General features: G+C 41.1%; 2 protein-coding genes and 1 long non-coding RNA gene across 6 annotated transcripts in view; 1 reads left to right on the forward strand and 2 right to left on the reverse strand.

Annotated features, from left to right (window-relative positions):
- DENND5A (DENN domain containing 5A) overlaps window positions 1–1,709 on the reverse strand; it is a 60,968-nt gene extending 59,259 nt beyond the window's left edge. For 2 of the 4 annotated variants that reach the window (XM_040558578.1, XM_040558576.1), the window contains exon 1: window positions 1,448–1,709. In XM_040558578.1, the coding sequence (XP_040414512.1) occupies window positions 1,448–1,556 (109 nt within the window). In that variant the 5' untranslated portion in view covers window positions 1,557–1,709. The remainder of the gene's footprint in view (window positions 1–1,447) is intronic. The other 2 variants (XM_040558579.1, XM_040558577.1) reach the window with 1 other exon arrangement.
- LOC121070852 lies at window positions 1,453–7,193 on the forward strand. Its single transcript, XR_005820266.1, has 2 exons — window positions 1,453–1,571; window positions 5,191–7,193. It is a non-coding gene; the product is annotated as an uncharacterized LOC121070852 (long non-coding RNA).
- TMEM41B (transmembrane protein 41B) lies at window positions 5,528–16,869 on the reverse strand. Its single transcript, XM_040558587.1, has 7 exons — window positions 16,652–16,869; window positions 15,199–15,316; window positions 13,933–14,061; window positions 12,360–12,453; window positions 11,447–11,551; window positions 9,279–9,417; window positions 5,528–8,454 (listed from the first exon to the last, which is right to left on the reverse strand). Exons 1-7 carry the CDS (start codon window positions 16,842–16,844, stop codon window positions 8,285–8,287), a joined length of 948 nt encoding a protein of 315 aa, XP_040414521.1. The 5' UTR covers window positions 16,845–16,869; the 3' UTR covers window positions 5,528–8,284.
- Between the last annotated feature and the right edge of the window lie 82 nt (window positions 16,870–16,951).

The following is a 16,951-nucleotide window of genomic DNA, read 5'->3' on the forward strand; positions in this document are numbered from 1 at the left end:
TTTATAGCAGTGGGCGCTGGAGGAGGCTATAACCTAAAACGGTGTTTAAAAAGGAAAGTGTTATCAGTCCTACTACCATGAATTATTAATAACACAAAAAATTAAACAAAATGCACTGGAATTCCAGCTAGCTCATCTGCTGTGACGTTACCATGAATTTATTCTCCTCCCCCTTGCTCCCCCCTCCCTTTTTTAACCTGTTCCTCAAATCACACACAAAGATCAGTCTCCCCAATAAATACAAAAACCTGTTCACCCGCCTTGTCCTGCACCTTGTCACAGGCAACAAACACCATGAGACAGGGGAAAAGCAGAGTGCAAGACACCTCGCACACTAGTGTTTTATATACTACAGACGCAGTGCTTAACAAGGAAAACAAAAACAGAACATCATGCTTCAGCCTTTAGACCTGCAGATTCAAACAGAATATTAAAAAAGGCACTGGTCTCTCTTCCAGATTATTGTTAGAAAGCTTGCTCAAAGTAATACACTGTTTTTAATTTAATTATACAAGTAGAGTTTCCGAGAGAGTAGAGACAAGTAGAGAGACCGAGTGTCTTGCACTATATTACATAAATACATATATAGTGAATGAATTACAAAATTAACACCAGAAATTGTCTTCAATCTAGAACCTTTGTTCAATTATGATTTAATTAATAAAAATCTGTGGAACCACACTGCATTCTGTTCTCTTGCACTTCTTAAATTAAATCGATGCTGTAATTTAAAGTACCATTAAAGAACAGCCCATTACACTGTATTCACTCCTCAAGCATCAAGTTGTAGTTTACAATCATTTTAACATCAGACAAGCATGAAGGTAAAGTCCTCCTCAGCATGACAAGCAGATAAGAAGTTTTCTTTCAAGTCATTAAAGGAAAAAAGTTTCAATCACAGCCAAAATTTAGGAGTTCAATGTAAGAGATGACTCAAGTAACGTAGATTTCGGTCTACAAGAAAGAAGCATTTATTCTCACAGTTTTTAAGACAGACGTAAAAGAATAAAAAGAATAAATAAAAACATTCATAAAACATTATAAAAGCAAGTCATTTAAATAAGCGAGCGTGTCATTTGTCTGGTGCTGAGCTCAAACACCCAAGCTAAGCAGTAGCGTTAGGCCAAGTTTCCAGCACCACCACACTCGGGCACCTTTCTGAGCAGGCAGAGGTGTTCAGCAGCAACCCAGGCACAGCCGGGCACGGAGGCACGGAGGCACGGCACGCCGCCCCCGCCCACCCGGGGCTCTGCCGGCGCCGCCGCCGAGGGGCAGCGGCTGGGGACGAGCTCCCGCCGCTCCCCGCAGAGCGGCCGCGCACGGGCGGGCGGGGGCACGGTGCGGGGCAGGCCGAGAGCCGGAGCCCCCCGGCCCGGGGGTGCCGTGCCGTGCCGTGCCGCCGCCCTGCCGGCCGTTAGCGGCCGCCCCCCGCCCCGCGGCCGCTCACCGGAGAGCTCGTCCGGCTCCAGCCCGGTCTCGGTGTCCAGCCCGCAGATGACGAAGTAGTCAGCGAAGCGGCCGGGTGCCGAGGAGCCGCCGCCGCCGCCGCCGCTCATGCTGGAGCGCGAGAGGTGCGCGGGGCTCAGGGGCTGCGGGGCCGGGCGGCGGCGGGCGGCGGGGCTGCGCCAGCGGCGGCGGCCGCCTCCATGGCGGAGCGGAGCGGGCAGCGCCGCACGGCATTGTGGGGGCGGCCCCCGGCTGCTCCCGGGGGGGCCGGGGGGCGGCCCGGGCCGGGAACCGCAGTGCTGCGCCTGCGCGCTGCGCTCGGGGGATGACGTGATGCTGCCGGGCCGCCTGGGGAGGGGCAGCGCTCCGCCGCGCGAGGCGGCAGCGGGGCCGCGCCCTGAGGGGGCGCTGAGGTGGGCGGTGGCACCGCGGCGCGGCAGCTCCTCTCGCCGTGCCCTGGCGAGGAGCTCCGCGGCTCCGCCACCGGGGGGCTCCCGGGAGGGGCGCTGCGCACCCCGGCAGCTCCGGAGGACGAAGAGCCTCCGCCAGGGCGGCGCGCCCCACGCGCGCCCCCGTGTCACGGCTCCCTTGGAAGCACAGCCGGGCTCACACCTTCCCCTGCTCTCAGCCCTGCCCCGACCCCGCAGCCCTGTGCGGCAGCCCCGCCCTGGGAAACAGGGCGATGGACCGGGGCGGGGGGCTGCTTTGGGGGGCTGTATTTTTAATTTGTTTTCTGTTTGAGTTAGTGTCACAGACATAACTGTTAACGGTTTAGGCTGCAGGGCTGAGTGAAATTCCCCATCCCCCAGCACGAAAAACATCCCTCAGGGAGCAGAGAAAGAAAAATGAGAATGACAAAAACCGAGGGCTAAGGGACAAACGGCACGTACCGGTGCTGTGAGATGAGAGCATGTCTTTCCACTGACCGGAGAGAGACCTGGGATAGCCTCATGGGACTAAAATTAGATCTGCACATACATACTTCCCCCTCCTCTCCTCCCCCAGTTCTCCAATTGTGGCTTTCACACCAGAAATCTTCCCTATCTTACAGGGTTTCTAAGAGGAAAAATTATTTTTCCAGTCTTTCAGGATTATTATCTAAGGTTGCTCAAGTAGTTTAAGATTACATCCCATCCATAGTGCTGAATTAATCAGGTACCAACCTAACTTAATGTGCTGTCAAGCACGTGAAACTTTGCATATTTCAATTCACATTGCAAAGACATGAGAGTTACTGATTCCTTCTGAGCACTTGAGACAGCAGCTTGTATAAGACTTATGTCAATAGCCCCACAGCCCGTTTCAGCACAATAACTAGGCTCCTAAACCATTTCTTCCAACTGAATTTTAAACCATTTCTTCCCACTGAAATTGTGGAGAGCTTTTCCATCCTTCTGGGAAATAGGAAAAGCCAAGTATTCACTTGATTATGACAGTACAGACCACAGAATGGGTTATCAATGAACAGAAGTATTGCTTAGACTTAGAAGTATTGCTTAGACTGATAGTTCTGACAGATCAATTTTAAACCACTGATGAACACGAGGGAGAAATTTCAACAAAGATAGGAGGATAATTAGATGCAATATTAGACTGAAAGTCTCAAGTTTATGAGACTCAGAGTGAGCACATACATTTAGAATATGTTGAGCCTGCCTGGTGATTCGAGGAAGACCAACAGAGAACATAAGTCATTAAATCTGGTTGCTCCTATTCTATATTCATTAGGTATTTTCTGCCATTTTGCTTCTTAGTCTGCTTTTGATCTGGGAAAAGACACAGTATTCAGCATGTGGTAAACTTAATTTCAGTAAGTCCTAACTGTAGTTTAGCCGTAATAAACAGAAGTCATAGCCGGACAGGCACAGAACTTACAAGAAAGACTGGGGAAACTGGGGAAGTAGTACAGATATTGTGAGGGTTGTTTTGTTCATTTGTTTGCATCTCTAACATCTAATTCAAAGCCTAGCAGCTTTAATTTGTCAGACTTCCTGAGCACTGATCCCATCACTGGAAGCACCTACAACACAGCTATTTTGTCACTGAACTTTGCAAATCGACTAATGTCCTCAAGTGAGGCAATAACACTCTCGATGACACCGTGAATTCTTGAAAGTATTCTGTATGATGTTTACAAAATGTAAGGGAAGTCTTAAATCTGTGGAAACTATGTTTAGACAGAGAATAACAAAGACATACTAGCAACTACAAAGTGATTTAAAAGATTCATTGTCTTCAGCAAGTCTTTTGTTGTTGCTTCAGCTGCTGTTTTCAATGGGAAAGGCTAGAATTTTTAAGCTCACGCTTTAAATCATAAGGACAATAAATACTTTTAAAAGGCAGAATTTAACACGCACATATCTAGATTACTCCTTCTACTAGTTAACTTGAACTTAACATGGTGTCTTCTAACAGTAGATTGAAAATTGTTAGGGAGGGAATCTAAGGAACCTGTTTGATCCACAGGCTCCAAAAATATCTAAATACACACTAGCATGTTACAGCCAAGGCAAGATTTGTGGGTATACATGTTTCATCTCCTCTAGCATATTTAGGAAATAGAATACTCTTCTGGGAAAAAAAAGATAGCGATATCCTAGGAATACCAGTTATTCTTTAAGCCTGAAATATAGTACTGGTTGTCACAGCTAAATGCAACTCAATCTAAGTATATGTATCAATTAAGTAGGTAACTGAGAGAATATTAACTGTGTCAGAAAAAGGAAAAAAGAACAAGAGCAATGGATAACAATGCTGAATGTGGCAAGGCTAGCAAAAGAATAGAAAGACTGTCATGTCACAAAAGACTGGTAGCTCTCTCCCTAGTTTTTCTGTATACATCCTTTATCACAGGCTCTTTAGAACAGTTTTTATAAGATGAGGAATGAAGTGGCTACTTTTTGTAAATAAATAAATAAATAAAAGTACCTGCAGTAGCTGGTGGGTGTTTCAGTCCTTGATCAGCTAGCTACCTGGTTGAGTTGGTTCTGTTGGTTATTCAGCTTAATAATTCAGCTTAAGTAACTGAATGGTGCTATACATGCAGCATACTTCCAGTTCTAATACAAAGCAGAACACAGCAATCCACATTGCATTTTAGTTACTCAGGATGAAACCAGGTTATCTACTATCACACTACACAAGATAAATATTCTCTAGAATAACAGAAAGATTTGTGAAATAGCTACCAAAAAAAAAAATGGCTTTGCATCATAGAATAGTTCACTGAGATTTTAAAAACACACTTGCTTTTTCATAGAATCATAGAATATCCCAAGTTGGAAGGGACCCATAAGGATCATCGAGCCCAACTCCTGGCACCACACAGGTCTACCCAAAATTTTAGACCATGTGACTAAGTGCACAGTCCAATCGCTTCTTAAATTCAGACAGGCTTGGTGCAGTGACTACTTCACTGGGGGGCCTGTTCCAGTGTGCGACCACCCTCTAGGTGAAGAACCTCTTCCTGATGTCCAGCCTAAACTTCCCCCTGCCTCAGTTTAACACTTTTCCCGCGGGTCCTATCACTGGTGATAACGGAGAATAGGTCACCTGCCTCTCTGCTCCCCCTCCTGAGGAAGTTGTAGACTACGATGACGTCCCCCCTCTGCCCTCCTCTGCCTCCTCAGGCCCAGTGCCCTCAGCCGCTCCTCCTATGTCTTCCCCTCATCTTTTTTTAAAATTAATTTTATTTAATTTATTTTTATTTAACTTTTACTTCTTTTGTCTCAAGCTTTTGGCAAGCTTTCAACATCAACATTGTGTACAGTGCAAAAAGAAGAAATCCATAAAGCAGACAAAGGAAGCAGATGAACGAAGCTGTAGCAACTTCACGTTGTGAGTCTTCCATCAGGAATTCATGTCAGAAAAAGCAAAATATGTAAGACTTTCTATGTGAGAAGATGAAATGAGCTGTATCAATTACCTTCCAGTGCAAAGTATAAACCCTAATTTTGTATATATATAAAAGTATAAAAAAAGATTACTGTTGTACATGATAAAGAAATAACTTCCAGATAGCAGGAAGTCTAACTAGGTGTTCTGAAATAAAGGTACAAACAGAACAAATCTCACCCACAGATGATCATCAGTTCAGTTTAATTTTTATAGTCATCAAAAAAATACCATTTCAGAACTCATCATAAGTGAATCAAAAATTAGGCTTAGCAGCAAGTTCGGCATACTTCATTGTACCCAAAATACAATGTTTCACATTTTGTATAATAGCTTTACTATCAAATGGCAAGAGGCATTTATTCATGGTGTCATCCAGATATCGTTTACAAAAAGTTCTAGAAGATAAACAGGTCACCTAACAGCTCTTTTTTTTTTTTTTTTGTAGTTAAACAATACTTTCCTGATTTCCAAGTTTGCTTCACAGTAGACACTTTTTCTGGCAGAAATGTACGACTCTCTCTTGGAGCACTGGCTGGATTCCCATAAAAAGCAAGCTACCGCCTTATTCCACAGCACAGCACTTCTTTGTTTTTCCACAAGACCTTCTTTATACTTTAAAACCCTCAGAAGTAGTCCTCACGGGATAAGGAATTGCCTGAGGCCATTGACAGCTGAAGATAAACATGGAAGGGATAAGTTAAAAAATGCTAACTTGTTGCAAAAGGAAATAACCTTATTTTCAACCTTTTTAAGGTTTTTAAGGCTTTTAGCCACTGTGATGGGAACTTAAGTCTACAGCTGAAATGGATTTTTCAGTATCATAGCCTGATCCCATCTACATAGTGAAATATAACTCAGTGAAAGTGCCAAGTGACAGCATGATTCATACGAAATTGAAATGGAATTCATTCCTTCTTTAGTGTCAAGGTTCCACCAAAACATTGGTTTTGTACAATGTGGAAGGAATTTTACAACAGCATGTTATTGACCAAAGATTCAGATCATTTTTGAGACAAGCCACTGGGTAATAATAAGTATATAACTTATTCTCAGTCAATCTACATGGAAAATGAACTATGCAGAAGAGTAGGCTGTAAATCTACAGCTATTTCACACTCAATATTCCAGTGGACACTCAGCTCACAATAGCTACCACTTACTATGGAGCAAATCCTCTAGGTAGATGAGCACTGAGATTAGAATTGCAGCAATGAAAAGTCACTATTCAGGTTTAAATGCCAATAAAGTACAGTTTTAGACTCAATTCTAAATAGAAAACATTCCCTAAAAGGTAAATGCTTACAATAAATTTGTAAACAGAGGTGAAATGAGTTCCTTTACCTACATAAAAATACCATTTACTGTGTAACCCAGATTTAAATAAAAGACCAAAATAGTTCATCAATAATATTTACTATATATTTACATGTAATACTGCAATAAACTGGAGTCAATTAACATTATGTTACAAAACAGAACAAAACTTTTTAGAAGGTACCAGTACCTTTCACATTATCACATTCATGGAACTGTTCTCTTACATCTCAAATGATCTACCATGATGAGTTAACATGGGGATATAGACAAGTAAACCCTTGAATTGGAGCATATGCTAACATGTCAGTTCCCATTTCAGCAAGGTGCTTCAGGAACATAAAATTAAAGCCTATAAGCAGCACTAGTTTCAGTAGGATAAACTTAAACACGCACCCTAATTCCTTGCTGATCAGGACCTCATTTTATGGGACTCCACTGACAATAATACAGACTACAACAGTTATAACTGTACAAGGGCAGGTATCACATACCTCATTTATTGGCTATATATAAGCAGACTTTTACTTAAAGATGAATCATAGCTGGTTGTCCATTGCCAATTACTGACTTACCAGAAAACTGAATCATCCCTTTAATTTTAGATACGTTCACATAAACTTGTGTTGCATGATACTTTGAACAGTATTTGGATTCAGTTCTTTTGCAAGAAGTGCACCAATTAATGTACCTGACAATTCTTCTAGCCAATCGAGCTGCAATGAAAAATTGTATACTCTTTGCATATTGCTTTAGAAATGTTTATAGTACACTGAAGTTATACAGTTTTAAATCATTCCGGAAATTAAAGTTTTATATATGATCACTTCCTTGAATTCACAGGATAAATGTATGCAAGTAAAATATCGGCAAAATAATCAACATAAAAAAATAATAGAATTTCAAGATCAGCTAGCCACAATAAGAAGTCTAACCTGCTCTACCAGAGCAAACTTTTACAGAATAAGTTAGAATGATCTGACACTTTGCCTTTGTTAATCCAGTTAGTAAAGTAGATGTAGGTTCAAGTATTTAAGTCCACACAACAGTAATAGAAGTAAACAATCAAGATCAGTGTATCTTTGTAGTTAAAGTACTACTCAGAAAACAAATTCGCTTCTGAATGAGCACCGTTATCATATTATGCTATAATTTTGGAACCCCAAAAGACAAGAAAGACTGTTGATGAGAATTGTGCTCAGACCAGATCCCATGCAAGTCTACAGAGATGTACAGTATGTTACAGAAATCAGATTGAAAAAATAAGGGTTGGGTTTGTTTTTTTTTTGCAAGTATTAGAAAGCATTATCTGTAGTTTACGTCTATGTTACGTTTTTTGCTCTGCATATAATCAAAGCAAAACATGACATCTGTGTTTTCACTTCCCTCATCCCGAGGGCCGCACATACACCCCAAAGCAAAACACTGATGATTTGGTTATAAAACTACGTAGTACATTTCTGAACACAGTTCCTTCAGTTGCAGGTCACATGTTCATTTAACGACATTCTTACCCACTACAAGCCTCCCCTTTAATTGCTTAAGACCCAATAGAAAAGCAAATATACAAATATCAGAAGTGCCAATCCTGAGATGAAACATGGGAAGTCCTGGTCCAGTTTGATCCTTATTCAAACTTCTGTTTCAGTTTCTTCTGGAAGAGAGCTGGTAGGATGGAGAGGATGGCTAGAATCATGAGAACAAAAACAGAGTTCCAGGAAACAGCTTCCCCTGCTGTTGTAAGTTGGTATAGTGTTGTTCCTGCCTTAATGGCTACAAAAGATGGCGGTGCCACACCTGGAGGGGGAAATAGAAGGGTAGAACAAGAAACTTAAGAAAAAGCAATTTCTTAGTGTAAACGAAACTAAGAAAATTCCTAACTCAGTTGTCCAGCTTTTAACACCAAAGCCTCAGAATTTGTTGCCTGTATTTTCTTTTTAAGACGCAGGTACAGACACAAAATTCGAAGACAAAATCCCATTATCGGAACTGTTTATGCTACTTTTAATGCTGCTTAATGCTAATACAAGCACAGGAAACTAAAAAAAAAACTGATCTAGGTTGTGCAGATAGCAAGTTGTCTCTGCAAACTGATTTTATTTAGGTTCATAATGGAAGCTTATAAATTGTCTCCTAAACCAACTAAAAATATTTGCAAAAATAACCAAAATACAAGGTTAAGACGTTTAGCACTACAGTAGTTATGAATTCACTCCTAGGAAGATATATTATAATAAAATGGATGGGAAGGGGAGGAACAATCCTTCAGATCAAAGTCACATGTTCTCGCATGACTATGCTGAACTCAAAATAGAAGTCTATAGTACTTCACAGAAGTATAACCATGGAGTGGAGCAACAGAAGTGACTTGTAAAGTGTTCATACAAGGTATGTTTCCTTATAGCCTGTGTTACCCCTCTTCCAGTGCATCATAATAATCCTGAAGACTGAAGTCTTTTAATGCTAAAAACTGGACACAGCAAAAAAAGTATAGACAATACTCTTCTGTAATCTTTCAGCTGTCCAGTAGGTGGTGATCACCACTGAACAATGCATAAAGAGAAGCAAATAATGCCACTTCTGGCTACCCCAAACTGCAGTTCACTATTCAGAATTCTTACCTAGAAAGGTGCCAATGAAAAATACTTTTAATGGCACATTTATTACAGGAGATGTTATATTGATGAACCAATTTGGAAGAAATGGTGTTATTCTCAAAAATATTATGTAGTTAATGAGGTGTTCTCTGTGTCGTTCAACCTGTGCAAAAAAAAAAAGTCAATAAAACCCCTGCCTTCAAAAAAAGCAATGATTTTACTACAAGAGATTCGTGTTTTTTTTTTTTTTTTAAATCCATCTTTTGTAGAAATTTAGAAGTTGCAAACAAATCAGTTAAATGATGACGCAAGGAAGAGAAGAAGAGTCATCAATGAATCACTGTTACATCGCATTGAAGTTAGTCTGGAAATACCAGCCTATGGTAGAGCACTAATACGTCTGAATCAGGTAACAAGTAGGCCTGCTGCTATGCTGAACTAACCCTAGCATTAGCTCCGTCACCTCTAACTGTAGTCCAGCCAACACTACCAGTTTGCCATCCTATTCCTAAAGCTATCAAACATGAAACACAGCTATATTCCTAGCTTGGAATCTTACCCTGGTCATGGCTCTGAAGTTCCTCAGGAGGCTACTGCCAACACAGTCTTAAAACCTATCTGCACCTACTTTGTGATGTCTAGCATAAACATCATAAAGGAGCAGCCACATTAATCCAAACTTGATTTGCAGTCAATTATATCCTCAAGTCTAGCTCAGCTCCTTACACTACAACATCAAAGCCTCTTCTGCTCCCAGACTGGCTTTAGAACACTAGCCCTTTCAAACATCCATAACCTCAAAGCAAGTTTTAAGGGTAGCAGAGCATCCCACCATCTCTGCTCTATCCTAGCAGGCCTTCACAAAGTCTAAGCCTAAACATGGCCACATGGCCCCAAACAGTTGAAACTAAACCACACCTGATTGTAAATACATCTAAAATCAGGTGCAGCAACTTACCCTAGACACAACCCTGTTTTTTCCACAGCTTGAATTGCATTATTGCAGTCAGTCCTGCTATTGTTCAGCAACACTTCGGTTCTGGTGTTTGGTCTTTTTTTTTTTAATTAAATCATAATGAAGGACTAATGTTTAATCAACGATTAATTCTGCATATGTCTCAAAGTGCCAAAATGGTATAATCTACCTAACCTGGAAACAGTGAGATATGAACCACACATGCAATTATGTAATTTTAAAGTCACATAGCCAGTTCTGCCAGTGGCAATAGTTACTATTTCCCACTTAGAGAATAGTCTGAAGATTATACTGTGCTTCTAATACTTATTTGGTACAAGACTCAAAACACTATTTAATGAAATTGACTGTGTAGGTCACAGCTCTGCATCTTAGTGAGGAACAAGTTTAAATATTTTTATGATTCAAAAAAGTCTTGAACGGAGAACAGAGCAGTAAGTTATGGTTCATACTTGCCAAAAAGATCTGTTTGACAATGGTTAAGAGCATCAAACAAAAAACAAGGGGTCAAATACTGATCATGCTAGGATTTTGTGTAGCAAAATCTGAAGTTTAATCAGATAATTAGCTTACCAAATTTCTGTTATCAGATACTGTCTCTTGACCTAAAGGAAACTGAGCTTGTACAAAAAATCAAGCAGCTTGTACAGGATACTTCTCTATATACCACAAAAATGGTGAATTTCAAAAATTGGTAGAAAGTTACTATGTAAGCATATAGTAAGAACACAAAGAGACCCTTTAAACCAGGACGAAAGTAATACCCTTTTTATATGAAGGGGTATGCTGCTACTGCTCTTAAATGTTAAAGCGACAAACTTAGGAATTGCCCTAACCACAATAACACTTAAATTTTTTACAATCACATCTACAACTATATATTTTTCACCCTACTATAAAAAACAGCTTTCATTAGTTCTGATGCTCAGGGAAGCCATTACTTCAAATCAAAACTAGATAGGCTTCCTACTGCCATTAGCTAAACCAAAGGGGTTATCAGTGACAAACTCTTGCTAGTTGAAGAGAGCTTCCTCACAGGAAATACCACAATCAGGAACAGTCTATCGTTTAAAAACATTCAAAAAGTAACTACACACTGTCAGAAAGGACTCAGAATCCTTTCTTTGTGACTTGATTTATGAGCACAATCCCCTCTAGTTTTCCATCCTATTCCACTATATATTTTCTATAAATTTCAACTTCTTTAGAAACTTACCTGTTCTGACCACTTAACTGCTTTTTCTGTTAAGTATTTGTATACAACAGGCCGTCCCACTAAGTATGAAAGCATATAGCAGAACGAAGCTCCAAGTCCCGAGCACTGAAAAAGCAGAAAAACACTAATTAATATTAGCCTTATATCCCTATAATTACACTGACTGGATAGAGGCTGCTTCCTGCGGTACAGGAAGAACTTCCTGTACCTGTTCCTTAAGAACTTTGTCGACACTAACCGGTTCCTTTACTTCTAAAGCATTTACATCAATATTAACACAAAGTAGACAATGCTGATTACTTGTCAGTTAACAATAAGGGTCTCTGCACTTTTAAGATTCTCAACAGTGAAACCTTTGCAAATAAGAGGCACAATGACACGTGAAAAACTCAAACTTGAAAAATCATCACCTTAGCCCTCTATACCTACTGAATTATCTAGTCCTTAAGTACTAAGGCTCACTACGACTGCATCTTTTGAAGTTTCTTGACAACATACATTTTGTAAGTTAAGCTTCTCAAGTATGTAAACCATTTTAAAAAAAGGATGCGTTTTGCAGCGCACTAGAATGCATTACTTATGTTCCAAGATTAATATCAGGTTCTGGTGGATGCTGAACAAGTCTGAAGTGAAGGCAACTCTCCAGCTGACTAACACCCAGATGCCTCCATTATGAAGAAAACTTGGAAAACAGTTTAGTTGTTTGGATCATCATCCACAAAACTCACTGTAGCATTGGATAACACCCTTCTCACAACACAGATGAATGAGAACTCATTTATTCCTTGGAGAATAAAGCATTCCCTTATTTCACTCAGCCTGTGATCATTTCAAACAGAAAGCTGTTTCAATATTTGGTTCTGTTCCAAATGAATAAAAATACATGCCTTCACCAATTATTTTCCATACTTACCAGACAAACAAGAAATAACGCCAGTGGAAAGGGATAAAGAAACCCTGACAGGATACTGAGAAATATAGACCCAGGGATAGCAAATGTTTGCAAGCTGGATGCATTTCGTTAAAGAAGTTTTTTTTTTTTTTTTTAAAAAAAAAGCTACCCAGTTTTTAATCTAATAAGCAGTCAGCATACGTAATACAATTTGGAAAAGCATAAACAAATAGGCATGGCCTCAAAAGATCTTTACATCAAAATACTTGTGCAGAGTAGTACAAACAGCCCAAGCACAGAGAAACAAGGGGTAGATACATTGTTGACAGATATAAAAGTAAGTCACTAATTAAAAGATGTATTATGTTTTCCCTTCATCTCTGTGCTACCTTTGACATTGTAGCTTTATGGCATTACAGGAAATACAGTTCTGATCTGACACTTAACTAGAAATAAGCAGACTTCAGTCACTCTGAAAAGTTCACAGAAACCTCTAGTGATTATGAATTTCATGGAACTGATTGAAATACTAAAAAGCCAAACAATCATCCTTTATATCAAGTTCATTACAGAAAACAGAGCTTTTTGCAAGTGCCAAGGTTCTAAGATAACTATACAATGCTTGTCAAGTAATCAGTCTGCTGCTGAGACAGTAAATGTCGTCATATCAGCTGATGCAGTAGTTCAATAAAAATGCCGATTCTGTTCTACTTCGTTTATATATTAACTAACATTTTAGTTTTCTTCAAATTTAATCTATCATTTGTGAACTACTCTTGTGAGAATATGCTAAAAGATAATTACTAATGGCACTTTCAGCATCAATTTTTCTCTGGGTTTTGAGAAGCCTACTGCATTAAACAATGAAATAGACCTCCTATTACTTCAAAAAGGCTGAAAAGCTTTATTAACCTGTTAAGTGTTCCAGTTAGGAGTGTGTTTAATGATTAACACATTCAGCACTCAAGGAAAAAAAAGTTAACACAGAACACAGGCAGCCTTTGTGTCTCCCTAGGCATAAAGTACTTCAAAAGTCTAGCTCTCTAAAATACAAGAGGTTTTTTTTTTTTTTTTTTCTTGAAAATGGGCACTGCAGAGATGAAAGAAGGCTTAAAATGTTTTCCTTGAGAAATGATGTAAGGACTTCCATAAGTGACTCATAAAACACTTTTAGATGTCTCAGGAAGACTAGAGTGATAGTTTGTTTTCCTTTAGAATCAGCAGTCATTTTTATCTGGGAATTTAGTTTGTGCTTAGCTATCGTAATGCTAAAGTAAGTCTAATATGAAAGGTAAAATATTGTCCACAGTAGATAGTAGCTGAAGCTGCAAGACAATCTTAGACAACATTTACTACTATATAGGCATGCAATTCAGTTTCTCTGTACTTAGTCCTTCCTTACAATCCAAAAAAGCATACTGAAACATTTTAACAACAGGAAACTTTTCTTAAGTTCTAAAACATGTATCTTATAAACACACCTTGGTATCTTACCCCTCTCCATCCCAGATCAATAAATTATTATGTTTGCATTTTTCTTTCTTTTTCATAGAAAAGAAGTCAGCAAAGGCTTCTCATATCAGAAAAAGGATACAAAACATATGTGGCAAAGTAAGCTACTAATACTTGAACATAAAATGTGTCCTTATATTTAGACAGGACTTTTCCTAAGGCTTTTGCATCATCCATGTCTCTAGGAACCTTTATACATTTTCCTTCTTCTCTGCAAAAAGAAAGAAGAGAAAGCATGGTAGGAGATATAAGTAAACAGTACAGTAAAATTAATTGCTGAATATACAGATAATTAGATACACTAGATCACTGAACTACAATGTCTGCAAACAAACCACATCACTATTTTATGGTAAAATTCTAAGACAAACCTTTGTAATATTTACACTTCTTTGAAATAGAAAAATCCTCAATTTTAGATATTAGCAAGCTATTTTTTTTTCCTATTCATTACAATAACCAGCTTTATTTCTAGGATTTTTTCTTCTTCTCAAGTTAAGATCAAAAAGAAACAATTACTCAAACCAAACCTTTGGCAACTGAACAACAGCCAACGTTTCAACCAAAACTAACTGTAACTGCCTTATGCTAGGGTCACAACATTCAAAGTGCAGCAACACTTCAAATGCAGTGGAGTTTCACCTCACAGACATACAAAGCTTTAAGAGCAAAATCTTATGTCACACCTTAATCTGGTGCAACCCTGGGCAGCACAGTTGAGTGTCCTCTCTTCCTCTGTATCAGACTTAGTGACTGGACAGTTGCAAACTGAACTTGTTGAGCAAGTTAATCACACAGAAAATTTATTACTAAAAGAAAAAAAGAAGGTTGTAAGACAAGCAGGCTTGCATCTTGTCAAACTATTTATGTTCCCACCATGAGTACTAGGTGCAACAAAAAGAAGAAAGAGTACACGAACCTTGAGTACGAAGGAAGAAGGATGTCGCCTTTTTATGGCGGCCTGGAGCTATAGTGGTGCACAAGGAATTTTAAAACAAACATAGCCCTAACCAAGCATGCTTTGGCTCTCAACTGAGGATGGTTAAGAACATAGCTACCATTGCTAAAGTGACAACAGGTAACTTTTTAATACGTGAGAACTCAACTGTGCAACAGAAACCCTAGGTCAAGCACAACTTCAGTGTTTAAACAGATCCTACTGGTTAGTACACATTTCAGTAATACCTTTTGTGTTGTGACATCGGAGATTATACACTCAAAACAGCTTTTCCTATTTAAATAAGGTTACATCTATAATTAACTTACATCAGTTCAAAAATCACTTAACCCCACGTAGCCTCCTCTGCAAGTTGATATTGAATGAAAAGCAAACAAATTACATACTTACTCACTAAGTTGTGGGAAATTTTTATATACCAGAAACATAAGAAAAGCAGCCGATGTGAAGATGGACACTAAAATAAGAAGAGACGTTCGAGCTGATCCACCTTCTGCCTGAGCTTTCCCTGAAATTAAATACAACCAAAATTAACAAAAACCCCAACAACTTATCAGAATTCAAAGTTACACTTTGAGGAAATGTTAAGGAGATCTCCACAGAGATCTCATCTTCCCACAAATGCTTTCAGTAACATACATAAAACACTGCTTACATTCCCTGAAGTCGTCCAAATAAATCTGAGGTTCTTACACTGGCAAACATCCCACAGAAATCAATTTCTGTGACTGCTAATAATTTAAGCCTGTTAGATAAACCGGCAGAGAAAAAGTAAACATATAATTTGTAAAACAAATTAAGCCACACATTATTAATTTTTGCCATGAAGTCTCCTGACAGTCAGTTAGGAGTTAGTAACTTTAAGTTAAATCTTCAGTATATGCAACACAACTCCAAAACACGCTCATTAACAGTTTGTTTTGTCTGTTGTTTTCCTAAGGATGAACACCAGGCATAGCAACTAGCCAGCTGGGTTAGAAACACTCATCAGGAGAAAACGTACATGAACACACGCCCACAATAGCCTGGGATATAAAGATCACAGTTCTCAGACATAAGAATTACACCTATTTTACACTCTAAAACACACGCAGCAAAGGTATCTCTTCTTAAGCTTATAGTAGTCTAAGTTCGGGTGTAAAGAACATAATGTGAGTACAATAAACGACACAACTGCATTTTAGGCCCTATACTTCGTATTTTTGCCCGTATGACCATATCAATGTAATGCTCTGATCGGCATAGCTGTACCTGCACATACAATGAGCTGTACATAGAAGTAAGCAGTAAGATCGCTCTCTGCACCCGCACTGGCCCGTGCACGTATGCAGGCGCTGTCTCCTCAGGCACCGCCAGGCCGGCACCACCTCACCGCGCGCGGCTGCCGCCCGAAGCACACGGGACGCAGGTCGGCGTTCCCATTTGCAGATGGCCGTGGCCTGCCCGCCGTGCCACGGAGCGCGCTGAGGCCGGGGCACTGTTGCGAAACCCGGCGGAAGGATGACGAAACGCGGGGCGGCAGCGGGCCGACGGCACGGGACCGTGAGGCGGCCCCGAGCCTTACCGCGGCGGTGCCTCGGCGCCGGGGGCTTTAACACCGCCTTCTCCTCACGGGAGGCGGAAAAAAAAACGACGAGGAAGCGAGCCGCAGCACGCCGCGCTCCGTGCTGCTCTCAGGGCCGGGGGTGCAGCGCAGCGCCCAGCCCGGCCGTGCCTGCCCCCGGCGGGGGCTGCAGCCCCGCCTCAGCCCCCCAGCGGCCCCTCCCGCCCGCCGGCTGCCTGCGGGGTCGGCCGCTGGCAGCGAGAAGGACGAGGCGCCCCCGCGCCCCTCTCCCCCCGGCACCTTCTAGAAGCTGCCGCTGGTGCCTGGCGCTCTCCGCCGCCGCTCGGCAGGGCCCTCGCTCGACCGCCCTCCGCTGCGCCATGGCCCCGCGCCGCCCGCCGCCAACCGGGCCGCGCCGAGACCCAACGCAGATGGGAGAGAAGCGGGGAGGCGGGCCCAGGCCGCCCGCCCGCCTCAGCGCCACGCAGCGCATGCGCCGCTTCACCAGGGGCGTGCGGCTGCACTCTGCTGTGCACGTGGGGCGGGGCGGGGAAATACGGTAGTGCCGCGCTGCCGCTCCGTGGGGGTGCGCGCGGTAAC

Source organism: Cygnus olor, chromosome 5, assembly GCF_009769625.2.
Source record: "Cygnus olor isolate bCygOlo1 chromosome 5, bCygOlo1.pri.v2, whole genome shotgun sequence".
NCBI lineage: Eukaryota > Metazoa > Chordata > Aves > Anseriformes > Anatidae > Cygnus > Cygnus olor.

Bases quoted from the DNA above. Each gene is read 5' to 3' on its own strand.
- TMEM41B (XM_040558587.1), bottom strand. From the start codon at position 16,844: ATGCGCTGCGTGGCGCTGAGGCGGGCGGGCGGCCTGGGCCCGCCTCCC. The intron at 14,062-15,198 runs GTAAGTATGTAA...TTCTTTTTGCAG, and splicing joins AATTTCCCACAACTTAGTGA to AGAAGAAGGAAAATGTATAA. The intron at 11,552-12,359 runs GTAAGTATGGAA...CTGCTTTTTCAG, and splicing joins CGTTATTTCTTGTTTGTCTG to TGCTCGGGACTTGGAGCTTC.